Source organism: Cynara cardunculus (genome assembly GCF_001531365.2).
Source record: "Cynara cardunculus var. scolymus isolate 2C chromosome LG 9, CcrdV1, whole genome shotgun sequence".
Lineage (NCBI taxonomy): Eukaryota > Viridiplantae > Streptophyta > Magnoliopsida > Asterales > Asteraceae > Cynara > Cynara cardunculus.
This window is the reverse complement of record NC_037536.1, coordinates 7,486,764-7,502,986: the sequence shown is the minus strand read 5'-3', so window position 1 is coordinate 7,502,986 and position 16,223 is coordinate 7,486,764. Positions and strand designations below refer to the sequence as shown.

General features: G+C 31.4%; 1 protein-coding gene across 1 annotated transcript; it reads left to right on the top strand.

Annotated features, from left to right (window-relative positions):
* The first annotated feature begins 3,734 nt into the window (after positions 1–3,734).
* LOC112518560 (uncharacterized PE-PGRS family protein PE_PGRS54-like) lies at positions 3,735–4,991 on the top strand. The gene is made up of 2 exons (XM_025126296.1): positions 3,735–4,448; positions 4,762–4,991. Exons 1-2 carry the CDS (start codon positions 3,761–3,763, stop codon positions 4,824–4,826), a joined length of 753 nt encoding a protein of 250 aa, XP_024982064.1. The 5' UTR covers positions 3,735–3,760; the 3' UTR covers positions 4,827–4,991.
* Positions 4,992–16,223: the final 11,232 nt, after the last annotated feature.

The following is a 16,223-nucleotide window of genomic DNA, read 5'->3' as shown; positions in this document are numbered from 1 at the left end:
GTATTTTCTTACACATTTTTTATTTTTATTACAAATAAATTAATTTAAATTCATGTCATATACATAACCCAAATCCATTGAACCGACCAAACTTTTAAAAGCGTATTATTTCGATATGTCCAAATCCATATTAAATGCTTTTACTTCAAACCTCACAAATATCACAACGTAATATTAAAAAAATTGGATAATTTGACCACAATCATGTTACAATTAAAAGTTGGTGATATACGTTGGTATTGTGTTCCAACAGTTATGTTATATTGTATGATAAAATTATTAAAAAACATTAAAATTTAAAAAAAATAATATTTTAGTTTTTTCTCTCATAAATAAAAAATATTAAAAATAAATGTTTAAAAATATAGTTTATTAAATATTTAAATAATATAATTAATATTAGAATCAATATAATAGAACATTTATTGAAATTAGATATAATTTTTATTTAAAAATTCTATTTAAAAAAATATAGCAATTAAAGATGCTTTAATAAAAATGAAAAAGCAAATCGTGTTATTTGTTTCCTATTATTTTTCTACAAGTCTCATAAATTAAATTTATATTAAAATATTATAAATCATGTCACGTGACGTACTAAAGTCCATTGAACCGACCAAACTTTAAAAATTATTATTTTTATGTGCCAAAATTAAATAAAATTTCTTATATTTTGTGGATAATGTTAATTTTTTATAAATAAAACTGTAATTTGATTGTATGAAGATAAAATTAGATCTCATTAATTACTACAATAATTTAGGAGCTGTTTACCAACGCTTATCAGATAAGTGTTTTTTGGATCACTTACTTTGTCGGATAAATTAATATGACAATGATCGATGATCTTACTCGATATAAACGTTGAGAATGATTGAGAGTTTTACCCAATAAGTGAGGGTGACGACTCTTACGTGGTTAGCACTAACCGAAGAAATTGTTACATACGATATCGTTTTGATTTGACTAAAACCTTACCCGATAAAATAAGTAAGAATGTCGAATCTTACCAATAAGTAATTATCGGATAAACTTATAAGTACATAGTCCTTTAATTTAGCAAAACTTGATAAAAATTATTCAACTTAAATGATACTGATAATAATGTTTTAGTTAATAAACATTTTTTTATTAATTTATTAATGTTAAGGAATATTTTAAATATTTAAATTATTTATATATAAATTTTTTATTTATTTTAAGATAACGAGATTAGTATTCAAATTTAGGAGCCGTTTAATAAACATTTATTTGGTAAATGCTTAACGCATAAATTTCCTCATCGGATGAACATGAGAAGGGCCAAGAATCTTACCGCGTAAGAGCGATGAGAAAGATGGAGAGTCTTACCCGGTAAGTGAGGATGACGACTCTTACCCAGGTAAGCGCTTACATAATAAGTTGTTGCATTCGATATGCTTTGATGTACTAAAATCTTACGTATCTAAATCTATACTATCTTATAAAGCATTTGGCTAAAACTCTTAAAAACTCTTACAACTCTTAAACTCGTTCATCCCTAAACGATTTCATCTCTATCCGATTTCATCCCATATCTGAATTCGTATAACTAACTGCAGATAAACACAATTAAATACAGGATAAACATCTCATTTTAAATATAAAAAATCTAAAATATAATTANAGGGGGTGTTTGGGATTGCTTATTTAAAACAACTTATGCGTTTTTGTAAAAATGCTTATTAACTTATGTGGTATCAAACCGGAGTTAAATAAAACAAGGTTAAAATTGTAAACTGGTAATAAGCAGTTTTTCATAAGTCAGTAAGGATTAACTTATCAAAAACAGCTTATTACCGGTTTGGCACATGTATAAGCAGTTTTTTTTTCCTTATCCAAACACAAGAAAACAGTTTATCACCGGTGTCAGACTGAAATAAGTTGAAAAACAACTTTTATAAGCAATCCCAAACACCCCCTAAGGATAGTGTTATATTTATCGAAGAAATCAAATAATAATTCTGTTTCTATATGGTTTTTTTAAGGGTAAATTGCATAAAAAAGTAACGTATTTTAATTTGATTATATTTTGGCTAACGTATTTTCAAAACTTTTATTTTGGTACCTAAGATGTAAAATTTTAAACATTTAAGTATCCGGGTAACCAGTTGAAGACTAATTTTAGATTTAAAAAAAATATATGTCACTAACCACGTCAGCAAATAATACTGAGTTGGATATCACATCACTTTGTCACATTAACATGATAACCGGTTAATGCTTCAACCGGTTAATTGGGTACTTAGATGTTTAAAATTTTACATTTTAAATATCAAAATGAAAGTTTTAAAAATACGTTACTCCAAATAGGAATCAAGTTAAAATACATTAATTTTTTTTGAAATTTATTTTTTTCTTTTAAAAATAAAAGCTTCCGAGAAAAAGAGAAAGACGACAAATTAAAGACTGGTAATCATCATTAATCATATTTGTGCTACCAAACAATTCAACCCGTGTGATAGAAAAAAAGATATGTATTTTTAATTTTTAATTTTTAATTTTTAATTTTTATTATTAATATTAATTCTTCAATTATATTTTTATTATTTATATTATATTATAAATATTTGATAAAACTTATAAAAATCATTTTTTTATGTATTAAGTATTGTTTATTTTTGCATATTATTTAAAACTTAAGATTACAAGTAGATTGTGCGTATGTACAACTTATTAAAGCTTCATATCTGAATTCGTGTAATTAACTACAGAAAAAATAATCAAATACAGGATAAACATCTCATTTTAAATATAAAAATCTAAATATAATTAGGATAATCATTGAGTCCTAACATAATACTTAATTATTATTTTTATAAAATATTATATTATTAAACCAAAAATAAATTATTTCATTATTAAACCAAAAATAAATTATTTCATTATTAAAGTTAAATTAAATTATATAAAAAAACAATCTTTTACTATATTATAAAGCATTTGACAAAAACTCTTAAAAACTATTTTTTATGCGTAAAATACTGTTTATTAATGCATATTACTTACAATTCAAGATTACAAGTAGATTGTGCGTAAGTACAACTTATTAAAGCTTCATATCTGAATTCGTGTAACTAATTACAGATAAACATAATCAAATACAAGATAAACATCTTATTTTAAATATAAAAAATCTGAAATATAATTAAGATAATCATTGAGTTTTAAGAGAATACTTAATTATTATCTTTATAAAATGTTATATTATTAAACCAAAAATAAATTATTTCATTATTAAATTTAAATTAAGTTATAATAAAAAAAATAAATTAAAGAAATTACATAAAAAAATAGAACTTTTAAATAGTTGATTTGATATTAACATTGATATATATTTTTTTTCAAACTTTGATGACATCTTCAAAATTATATTTTATCCAAAAATAAAATCATTATTTCTTTCTTAAAAACACATAAAATCGTATTACAACATCGACGAAGATAAAAAATAAAATAAAACATTAAAATCGAAATGTATCTTGTTACATTGCACGAGTACCCTTCTAGTAAATTATAATGTTGACTCATATTGATAGGTGCTTACCGGGTAAGCATTTATAGTATATTTATTTCTCCTTGTATACACGAACATAGTATATATATACACTTACATATTATATATATATATATATATATATATATATATATTACATATGCAAGTGAGGAAACCAGAATACAAGACCATTACACTCTTACAAAGCTTTTATTTGATATTTAGGGTTTCTCAGAGAAAGTAAAGATGGAAGATGGTATGATAGACTTGCCAAATTTGGTATTTGAAGAGAAAATTGGTAACAAGAGAGGAAGAGATGATGATGGTGAAGTTGAAACCAATATAGGGAGACTTGAAAAGAGGCCAAGTGGAATTTTGGGTGTTAACGGCAGCGGAGATGGCGGTGGCGATGGAGGAGAAGGCGGCGGTGATGGTGGTGGGATCATTGAAACTTTCATTTCAAATGTGTTTCACAAGAATGGAAGTGGTATAGAAGCCAAAGAAGATGAAGTTGATAGTCAAGTGAAAATCGATGTGTTTGATTTTGAAGTTGAAGACACCAGTGTAGATTTAGGCATCGACGGCGGCAAAGGTGGTGGTGGTGAAGAAGGAGAATCCGGTGGTGGTGGTGGGATCATCAACACCTTCATTTCAAATATGTTTAACCATAATGGAAGTGGTGGTGGTGATCATGGGATAAGTGATTTAAGTAATGATGTTGTAGAGAAAACCGAAAGATTAGGTGGCAATGGCGGAGATGGTGGTGGTGGTTGGACGGTTGATAGCTTCATTTCAAATGTGATTCACGACAACGGAGATCGAAGAAGGGAGGAGGAACCACAGAGTGGCGACGGTGAACCAGAGACTCTTGATGCAGAAAAGTTGACGAAGAAGAACGATACATCATCTGAGCCGCCTACTAAACATGTTCCAGGTATACACATTATCACTGCTTTTCTAATTACTTAGTTGCCGTATACCAAACACTTACTCGGGTAAGCGTTTATCAAGTCACATTACCTTACCGGATGAATATGGTAAGAATCAAGAATCTTACCCGGTATGAACGAGACAAGGACCATGAGTCTTACCCGGTAAGTAAGGACGATGATTCTTACCAGGTAAATTGTTTCATACGATGTCATTTTGATGGATTAAAATATTATCCGGTAAATAAATAATAGTGTTGTTTGGTAAACTTTACGGTCAAAATACTTATGTGATTGTTGTGTAAAAATATGGAACAGGACATCAATTAAAAATGAAGCCAGATGATTATTCTGAAAGAGTGTTTTTCCTAAACAACAACTGAAGCAGATTGCAACACAAAACCATGGAACTAATCCAACGGCAACCAAGCGTTTACTGAACTGATGATGTTGATCCTACCGCTGATTATTTTCGTTCATGTTTTTTACCAGCTTTATTGTTTGTTATGTATTTGTACTCGAAACAACATATAATTATACAACATATATTAGTAATCATTTTTAAACCTTTTTAATTATAATAAATTTCATTAATAATCTTTTTTAAATGTAAATATTTTTTTGGTATATTTGTTTCATTTTATAGATGTAAGTATTTTTTTTTCAAAAAATATTTAGGAACTTAATCGTTCAAAATATGTAAGTTTTAGAAGGTTTTAGACTTTTTCTTATTTTACCACATTAACCAGTTTTATAGGTCATAAAAATGTATCCAACAGGTTTTAGAAAGTCCAAAAAATTATTTAATAGATTTTGAAATGTCTAAGACTTATTTATTCCAAAAAAATATCTAAAAACTTAATCATTTCAAACATTACATTGTTTTTTTTTAGATTTTTCTCTTTATAAAATAACATAACCATTAAATAATATAAAAATAATTTACTTGGATTTTTGATATTTAATTGGTGGCGTTTGATGCGTATACAATAAAGAAATTTATCGAATGAAGTGAAAGTAGTTTTCTCTTTTTAAGATACAAGAGTCATGTGTAATAGATAAATAAAATGTTTAATATTATAATCAATGTTAGAATTCTTTAAAATGAAAATTTTATTGAAGATGAATGTAATTTATCTATATGAAGGTGTTTGAGATTGTTTATAAAAATAACTTATTGACTTATTCTGATTTAAGACCGGTAATAAGCATTTTTGAGTGTTTGCATAAACAGCTTATACCGATGCCAAACCAGTAATAAGTAGTTTTTGAAGAAGTTAAATCCTTCTAACTTATAATAGGTTGATAAGAACTTTTATAGAAAAACATAAGTTATTTCAAATAAGCAATCCCAAACATCGCATAACTTAACAAAAAATCAATTAAAACAGCAAAAAATATGACGGATGCCAAAGTAAATGTAAGACAATTGCCCATGTTCTATTTTTGTGAAGTATTTAGTGTAGTATTATTTATAGTTAATAATGATTTGTATTATATATATAAGCATTTGTTTTTCAAAAAAATTCAAGCCATTAATAAACATATATATTATTTCAGTTAGTTTTATAAATACATATTTTTATCAATAATTCATTTGATGTCATATCCAATCAACAAAATAAAATCATAAGGGTGGTGTTCGGTTGGTTTGAAGTTAGACTCTAAAGGTCAAAAGTGTCTGGAAGTTCCATTTTTCGAATCCAAGAACGAATAAAAATTCTCTTGTGGCCATGAAGATTCAAATGCGGTGACTCCGTACTACCCGCGAAGTAGATGGTTGTCCTGTGATTAGTCGGCTCCCATAACAAATTGGATATCCAGGTTAATAATGAAATAAAATAAAATTTTGAAATTAATTTTCTATTTAAATAATAGATTAAGTTACTTCGTCGTTACAAATAAAATTGAATGTAACGTGGAATTCACTCCTATCTTTATTTAGAGATTACATAATAGGTTATAAAGTGAATCACATATATAGTCCTATGTTTTGATATTTTTTATGGCTAGGGTCCATATTTATTATGGATTTGGTCCCGTTGGAATTCAATTTTTCATGAGCATGGTTTCTCTGATTAACATTGTTAAGAAACTTCGTTAATTTAAGTCAAAGGCTATTTTGGTCTTTTTTACTTGGGGGTTGTTTACCAACAATAGCTGCTGATAAGCGTTATCTGAAATAAAAGGTTTGATCAGAGTAAGCATCTATGTTTGGAGTAAGTGTTGTTTGTAAAAAATTGTTTACCAAGTATTCTGGAATTTTGTGCTGACTAATAAAAAAATGACCATTATAACCCTATATGTGATGAAGTGTTTAAACTGAAGCAACTATTTACCAAATTTTATGTATGAATAATTGTTGAAATGACAAAAATACAAATTACATAATTAAAATATATTAAAACGGGAAAATAAATTGAGTTTAAACGTAATAATTGTCGCAAAGATTTTAATTTGAAATATTAGACAATAACTGATTTGCAATCTGATCGCGCAAACTAGTCATGTATTCACTATCTTGATAACTCCACTGCATTTCATCGACTTCTATGTCATTGCTTCCTTCATGTTGTTCTTCATTGGCGTGTAAACATGGTATTCTCATCGTGTTCCATAAATAATTGGTCTTGGATATTGCATTTCCTTATAAAGTTATGAATCAACAAGCAATCACCACATCTTTCTATATTGAAAAAGGATAAGGAACCATTTGCTCCAGGATTGGAAATCTTGCTTTTAAGACACCATACGCACGCTCAATAACATTTCTAAGTTGTGCATTAGCATGACTGAACATTTCTTCTTTTGTTAATGCACGTCTACGTCGAAAATATGCTAACCAATACCTCGTATTGCGATACGGAGTCATAAATCCACGGGTACAAGTATATGCGGCATCACAAAGATAATATTTATTTGTAATTACATCTAGAACTTAAAAAATATGGATTAATAATAATCTATTAATGTTAATAAAATGATACTTACTTGATGAAGGAAACGGAAATCCTGAAGTTGGGTTAAATGCAACTTCCCTCAAAACTCTTGAATCATGTGCAATGTCTTCCCTTCCAGCCTATACAAACGTGAATATCATATTAAAATCACATATGGCTAAGACGTTTTGGTAGCCTTCCCCTCTTCCTCTTCCTTTATACCTTGTTTGTTGATCACTAGGCACAACTGCATGTACCAGGGTTCCATCTAGTGCACCTATAGCCCCTTTTAAAAAACATCAACTATAAGAAACTTGTAAAAATATAAAAATAAAAAAAATTATCAAATCAATAACATAAATCATACCGGAAATATTTGTTTGAGGTGCCTAAATCTTTCTGATGTATTTGATGTTCCATCAACCGATGTTGGCCCTACTACCTCTCTTGCGAATTACATCATTCGTCTCAATACTTCATGAAAACAATTATGAATAGTCCGTGTAGAGTGTTGAAATCCACGTTTAACCATGTGAAAGCGTTCATTGTGAGCAACAATTGTCAAAAACATCGTCATCTTCTCTTCAACGCTTATTTGCCTACTTGATTGCAACCAATTTTTTTGTTTAAAATGGTCGCATAGCATTATAAAGGCATCACGAGATAAACGCATCAATTAATGACATTGCGTATTGGATCCACTTAATAATTCTTGTGTATACGCATGTCCAGTGAGAACCGAAGTGTTATCTCTCACCCTCTCTATTCGTGTTGAAGCTCTTCTTCTCAAATACCAATATACAATAACCACAATCAGAATAATATCATTTTCATCCATGTATGACCTTGCATATAAAACACAAAATAACAGCAAGTTTAAACAAATATTCCGTTAAATTGAAATAGCCATTTATTCATATTATATCAATCATAATACCATCCAAACAAAACATTCTAAAAAAACATCTAAAAAAGATTGTTCAAAACAAAACGTCACCAAACTAAAATAAACCGAGCTTACCACCTGTAAATTTAACCCATCCCTTACACCTCTCCTCACTCAAGCGTAACCAAATTTTCCTATAGTCGGTGCTTTGGTTGAATATGTAAAGTGTTATGTCATACAATGGAGTTTGCTCCCACCCAAGTGTTTCCAACTTATCTATGCAATGATCCATCTCATCCTCCCCTGGTGGTTCGTTCAAGATCTGTTTAACATGTGTCACAACTCTTGCTAAATCATCCTCATTTTCCAAATGTTGTTTTCCTTTTTGATTTTTCCTTTGAGGTTGGGGACGAAAAACAATCTCTTCTTCCGAAGGAAGTGGTTCTTGTGTTAGATCATAAAAGTCTTGTGGGCCATAATATTCAACAATTTCAGGAGTCACACTAGAAGGGTTTGGAACAGTTGCAGTTGGTCCCCAAGTTCCAACACCGGTGGAAGCCACACCATCAAACGATTGAATACAAAGTTGAGGAAAGAGAAGAGGTGCAGTCCGTAACTTCTCAACAAATTTGTTTTGTTGTTTATAAAAGATTTATAAGTATATATAAAAGAAGAATTTAAGAAAATAATCTTAATAGAAAAAGATAAAACGTGACCTTCATTTCTATTTGTCATTCCTCTTCTCATAGATTAAACATGTTTGTTGATGCATCATAAACATTACCCTTCTTGTTTCTTAACTTTGCCCATGCTCCATACTTTCCTTTGAGGTAATCATAATGGTTTTTCATTTGTCGTTGTTCTACAACAAAATTATGATTCTTTTGTAGCACTTCTGCTACATTCTTCCAAGAAACTGCCTTAAGGCTACCCTCTTCTCGTCAATTTACGGAGATCTCATGCAAACAAGACTCGATAAATGTTTTCACCACATTTTCTTTTTTCCAGTTAACCCTAGGATTTTTTGATTGTGAAGATTCGCCAACATTTGTCATCATATCGAAAACATTAACCATCATATCATGATTATTTCAAAGGTGCATGTCTTGTAATCCAAATAATTAATGGTTGTTTGCTTCAAGTCCACAACCATAATTTGTCACATTACCAAACACTTACCAGTACGCACTTACCGGGTAAATTTTTGCATACAATGTCGTTTTGGTTGACTAAAATCTTACCCGGTAAGTAAATAATAGTGTTAAAGTTTACCGGTAGGTACCTATCGGGTAAGTGTTTGGTAAACGGCCCCTAAATTAAATCCTTTCAACCTGAACTTTTCGCACAAATTCTTAGCAAATGAGAAAAGAAATGATGTAAAGAGAAGATCCCTTACTTAAGCTAGAAAATGCTCAAAGTAAGAATTAGGTTTAGAGAGTGAGTTGCGCGCACTCTGCATGGAGAAGAAACACTTCTATTTATACCCAATACATTAAATGAACATTTAATGCAATATGGTAGGGTTAGAGTGCGTGTCAAACCTTAAGAGGAAGGCTTGTCCTTTGCCACAGTGAATAGTACAAAAAACACTATTTGTGGGCAGACATCCCTACTTAAAGTTGGTGGACAATAGAGTCGACTTCGGCTCCGTACCGTACCAACTTTTATAAGGGTATGGGTTTGTCCTTTGTATGCATAAGGACAAGACAACAACAATCGTGCTAAGCAAGCTTCCTTTGATCGCTGAATGCTGGAATAACCTGAAGGTCTCTTCAGCATTCGCTGAGGCTTGAGCAGTCTTCAGACATATGTAGACGAGCTTGTAATCACTGAGTAACGATTCAGATCACGTACTCGCCAGTCTCTAATCTTCAGTTTCAGTCTTCGACGTTCGCTGAAGGTTCTTTGGTGTGAGTGTTGTTTTCTTGAAGTATCGCTGTCTCTGATCAAATTACAATACAAGTTCTTCAGCGATCACTGAACATGTTCAGTGATGATCGCTGGAACTGAAAAGACAGAAACATAGATACAACGTATAAGTGAAAAGGGATTATTATCAAATTACTGAGAGAGAGGATCAACAATCTCCCCCTATTTGATGATAACAAGACAACATACAGAAAGTTGTTTTATCAAATAATAGTAAGGAAAAGTTACACATAAAGTACATGTCCTTTTTTACTATTTTAGGATCTTTTTCAGTGAGTCAGTCTTTGCTTGAGAATTTTTCTTAAGTTATATCAAAGAGAAAATTACAAGTATGGAGACTGAAACTGAAAGCTTATTCACTGACTATCAAGCTGTTAATAAATATCTATGTGCTCATTGATTAATAGGATAAAATGTTCACTCGACTAAACCTTATGTAAGGTGCATTGGTTAGCCTCATAGTAAATCTAAATCAGGTTCCATATCCAACAGACCAACACATATTCTACCAAGGATTAATGGTTGGAGTTCCTCCTTTTCTCATTTATAAATAACTTAGCAATGTGCATTGCCTTGTAACCACATAGATGGATCATGGATCCTTTCGCAATGCTTTAATTATCTCATAATCTCACATAGAACAGTGAATTGGTTCCTTTGTTGTTATATTAAAGTCAGTTACGGTTCATCAATCGATGAATGCACTTGAGTCATGCATGAAGCCAACATATTGAAAGGAAAAATTAAGGATAAATGAGAAAATGAGGAACTCCAGATTCAATCTTGCCTGGAATACCATCATACTGTCATTGATACTATAAGAAATGAGAAAGGAAGCAAGAAAGAAGTGTAGTACATCTCAGATAAGTGATTCCAAGGAAATTAAGGGTAGGAGGGTTAATATCTATTTATGAAGTTGAGGGAATTAGCTGTAGAACTTCCTTGTTTAGCATAGCATAAAATTGTATACATAGATGAGGATGAATTGTAGACGACGTAACACTATAAACAATATAATTGTTCCCTAAATAAAGAAGCCCTAAATAGTTCAACGGTAACAAATCATTACTCATCAAATAAAAACCCTAATCTTGAAGACCTTAGACATAAATGAATGGTAATGACGTACCTGAAATTGAAGATGGAGTCTGATTAGAGCGTATTGCCGATGATAAACAGAGGAAGGCGAACGAGAGAATAAGGATTGAAAACAGGAGATCGATGAACTCTAATGACGAGTTCTGCAGCTTGATTGCTTCTGAAACATGGATCGATTGTTCTTGAAAGGATGAAGAATGCGATTGAAATAGGGGGAATGAAGGATAAAAAGGGAAAAAAAATCTGCACCATATCTCTGACTGCGATAAGGATGGTAAACCTTGCTGACCAATTATTGTCGGGTCAGAGGAACGGTCAGACCCACTTTTCATAATAAGAGATGAGTAAACATGCCACTTCTTATCAAGGTAAGAGGCTCTTATTCAATAAGTGTCAATAAGAAGCAAGTAAACAACCCCTTAGTCTTTTTTGTCTTTTTCCTATTAAAAATACAAAGATATATATATATATATATATATATATATATGTATGTGCGGGTATACATACATACATACATACACATACAAAGCCATTGACACATCCATTCCCCCATCCCCCATGAAAATAATATACACACACACCCAAATGTCTTATTCGATGAGATTATTGATATGGAACAAACAAACATGTATAAGAAAAGTGGTTGAGAGAACGATCATTTCCACGTTCTACTTAAAGATAAGATCCCTCATGTCGCCTCTCTTCTACAGCCACCATAGATCATCTCCTCCCCTTCCTTTCTCTCTCTCTCTCTCTCTCTCTATTGTCTATGGTTCTCTATGTGCAGTGTGTGTTGTATGTGTGTGATATGTGTTTATTTCAGAGGGAAGGGGGTCATAGTGGATGGGAAGAAGATGGCTGCCAGTGCCAAATACATGATGTAACATCCTGATTTTTGTCCTAGTTGAAGAAAGTGTTAAACCGAATGATCCAGTAAAGAAAAGCTAATTATGGATCTTGACTACAGTGCCATGAGATATTGACATCTGTCACAATAGCACCCATGGTACTGAGAGTATGTTCATCTCAACTATTGTGTCATGCGGTTGTGACATATGTCACGATAGCACCAGTGATACCGAGTGTTTGTTGGTCCTGATGATTGTGCCATGAAATAATGACACTGGCACAATGTATGAACCAGATCTTTGGTGAGGTGAAATCCCAAGTCCCATATGTATTTCACCATAAGAATAGTTTAATTAAGTATTTTGAAGTTGGATTATATTGGGTATCATCTTTTAGGCAAGAAACGGGCTCAAACTGGTGAAAAGTAGGAAAAACTATCGGTATGGGTCATGGGATAGTGTCCAACGACAGTTCCATTAGGACCAATAGCATGTCAAGGTCTCTTAGGGAGAAAGGAAGCCTTGGTACAATCCGGGCGATAGTGACATGGGCACAATCGCCTATCACTATCGCAGGCGACATGCATTGCTTAAAATTAGGATTTTCTTCATTTAGCCATAACTTCTTTACCTCTACTCCGTTTTGGGCGATTCAAGTTGCGATGCATTCGTACTCAAAGCTCTTCAATATAAAAACAATGAGGATTGGAGTTTTCTCAAAGAGATAGGGTTCTAATAAGTTGAAAGGTAAGCTTTTGGGGTTTTTGCACCATGTTCAGGGTTTGATTCATGAGTCTAATTTGGGGGTTGCTTTTGGTGTATGTTGGGTTTGTTATGACCTAGATGAAGGTCCTAGTGATAGATGTTGTAGAGCTGAAGCTTTCACCAAAGGAAACTCAAGTTGTGGAGTAAAACCTAGATTTAACCTAAATCTAGCAAAGTGAGTTCAAGTTACTTTGTGAAAACTATGTACATGCCAAATGTGTATTTTGAAGTATAAAAGTGTTATATTTGATGTTTATCAAATGTGTTGAGTATTTGACGAAATTTGCATATTTGGTGAAATTGGGTAAATAAATATTGTAAAATGCCTATATTTAGGTTTTTTGGACATTTTTCATATATATATATATATATATATATATATACACACACAAACACACACATCAAGATTTCTTCAGATGATTTACTGTATGAATTGAAATTATTTGATATAAATTCATTTTGGTGTATTTGGTTTTCTAAACTGTCAGGAAAATACATATTTTCGTGTTATGAAGCATTATGGAAAAATAAGAAGATGATTTCATTTGGTCTCAATCAATTATAGGTCTTTGAGTTAATCATGCATTTGGAGCATGTGTTTGCATAATCGTTGGGTCAATACATTTTATTTTATAGTCAATGAAATTGTTGAGCTCTTGACTCGGTTTTGACTTAAACGAGTCTTGGGGAACATTTGTCCAGTCTAATTTGCTCTATGTCGAGCTTTCGAATTATATGCAATTATGACATAATTATATAATATATTACACGTTTTGAGTGCACTAGTTATTTAGTTGGAGTAGTGTAATTTTATGGCTAGAATGCAATGGATCTATAGACATAGAAGTCGGTTTTATATGATATCTCTGGGATGATATTCCACATTTATAACTTGAAATAGGCATTAGTTCTTAAGATAGGCGATAAGGTGTGGACTCTTGAAGTCGGGCATCAACCAATGATCATATAGTGTAATTTCCAAGTGAATTATTTATAACTTGAAATAGGCGTCGGGTCTTAATAGGCGACCAGGTGTCGACTCTTGAAGTCGGGCATCGGCCACATGATCATATAGTGTAATTAGAGTCCTCCTAGTAGTTTGGTCTATACGAGGAGATCATATGAAAAATGTAAAATTAGCGTAACTCGGATAATAAAGTTCTCAAGGTAAAGACTCGAGGAGTTGAACTTGGTGGCTCCATAAGCGAAAGATTCAAGAAGTTGAGTTTGCTAATTTAGTTATCCAAATGTGATGCTTATATAACATTGGATTGTGGCTAACTTTTGTGTTCTGTCATCTTCGGATATTTTATACCCTTCCAAGGGTAAGCGTGAGTTAATTTTATAAATAACTTGTTTTTAAAGCTGTTTTTCCTTCCAATATTTTATAGCTTATTTCTTGGTCGTGTAAGTATTGGGTTCTGGTTGTGTATAATTGAGTATTCTGTTAATGAGTTTCCATCAAGAAATGATGGGGTTCGGGGCTTTTACGATAAAGATATTTCAATTACGAAATTTTGATTTAAACCAACTGTCTTTTGGTTTTACCATTTCATAATTATGGTGAAACTGCTTGAACTCACTAGGCGTTAAGCCTAACCCTTTTTCTTTGTCGGCATGTGCATCAGGTCCTCACTGCAGAAATAGTACTACTGACACTATGAAAAATTGAGTGCTAGTTAGAGGCATGAGAAGTAAGTTGCAAATTGGAGACGTCTTCCGCATTTGGAGATAACGACTTTGTTGTGTTTTTGTAGCACCCGACCTTAATACTTGGTTTACCAATTGTCGATGTTGAAATTCTAGTTTTAATATTCAAGATAATTCAAGTATTTGATTATAGAAAAAGTTTTACCCCTTTATTTGATGTATTATTAGAAATTTTAAATTAGTCGTTTTTTCTAGAATTAAGGGTATTGCATGTGGAAGACAAACACATGTGGGAGGCGACGGGAAGGGAAGTGGTTTTGGTAGACAGTCCCAATTTCGAATATCTATTTGGATCCCTCATATATGTATGTAAGGATGTATGTTTATAATATATATACATATATATATATATATATGTATGTATGTTTATATAGGTGGAAGTTCAAACGAGAACACTTCCATTTTATAAGAACGCGAGAACACCTTTATCACATGTGATAATACACCTGATGGGCCCTGGTGTGCTGCAGATGATGTGTCCTACGATTTAGGTTGTGTGAAATGTCGTCTGCGCCTATGATTTAGTACCACATATGAGGGATTATAGTATAATATCAAAAACACCCTTATCACATGTGATAATATATGTGAGGGGGCTTAGTGGTGTAAGTGCGACTTGGCCCGCGACCTAGATCGCGCCAAAAGTCGTGCGGGTCTCTTATTTAATATCATATATGATGAAATATAGTATCACATTTGATTGTCTATAGTAAAAGAGTGTTTTCGCTTTCTCATAAAATGAAGGTGCTTTTGTTTGAATCATTTCCTATATATATATATATATATATATATATATATATATCTATTATATTTCAAGAAAAAGACAAAAAATGTGTAAAAAGACCAAGATGCCCTTTAACTTAACTGTGTTAACAAAGTTTCTTGATGGTGTTAGTCGAGTAGACCATAATAGTGACATATTGAATACCCAAAGGGAAAAATTGATAATAAGCACTATATGGTGACCCTGGTCATCATAAACATAAAAAAAAGGGGACCAATATAGTCCCTCATGTGAGGGGCACATAACTCACTTAACAAATCATAGACTAACGACATTAAAGGGAGGGACTACATTGGCCGTGAAACACAAAAAAATTGGATCACGAGTGTAATTTATGAGTTTGAGGGACCAAAACCAGAAATTAGTCATATATAAGGGACCAGGAATATAATCCACTCTATAATTACATGTTGAAATCTCTAAATGGAGCAGAGTTAATTGTAAATGTTTTTAAAAACTTTTAACTTTGTTTGTATGTTTTAAGAATTATAAAAAATGTAAGAGATGTTTCAATTAAATACATAACAAAAATATAATAAAATATTGAGTAAATTACAAAATTTGTCCATGTGATTATTGAAAAATCTAGATTGGGTCCCCAAACAAAATAATTACATGTATGGCCACTGATACGCACTATTTTAGTGCTTAAATACTCATTTTCTCTTTATGATTAGGTAAATTTTTCTTTTATATCTCAACCTTAAGTCATTTTCTTAACTTATTTTCCATTTAATTATTTCATGGATCTAAGAGTTATAGTTCACCTGTTTTTACACTTTGGATAGCTTAAATGGATGTTTTTGGACAGGTTTTGTAAA

What these genes read in the sequence shown, in the direction of transcription:
- LOC112518560 (XM_025126296.1), top strand. Translation starts at nt 3,761, where the DNA reads ATGGAAGATGGTATGATAGACTTGCCAAATTTGGTATTTGAAGAGAAA. An exon ending in GCCTACTAAACATGTTCCAG is followed by an intron (nt 4,449 to 4,761) that starts GTATACACATTA and finishes AATATGGAACAG; the next exon opens with GACATCAATTAAAAATGAAG.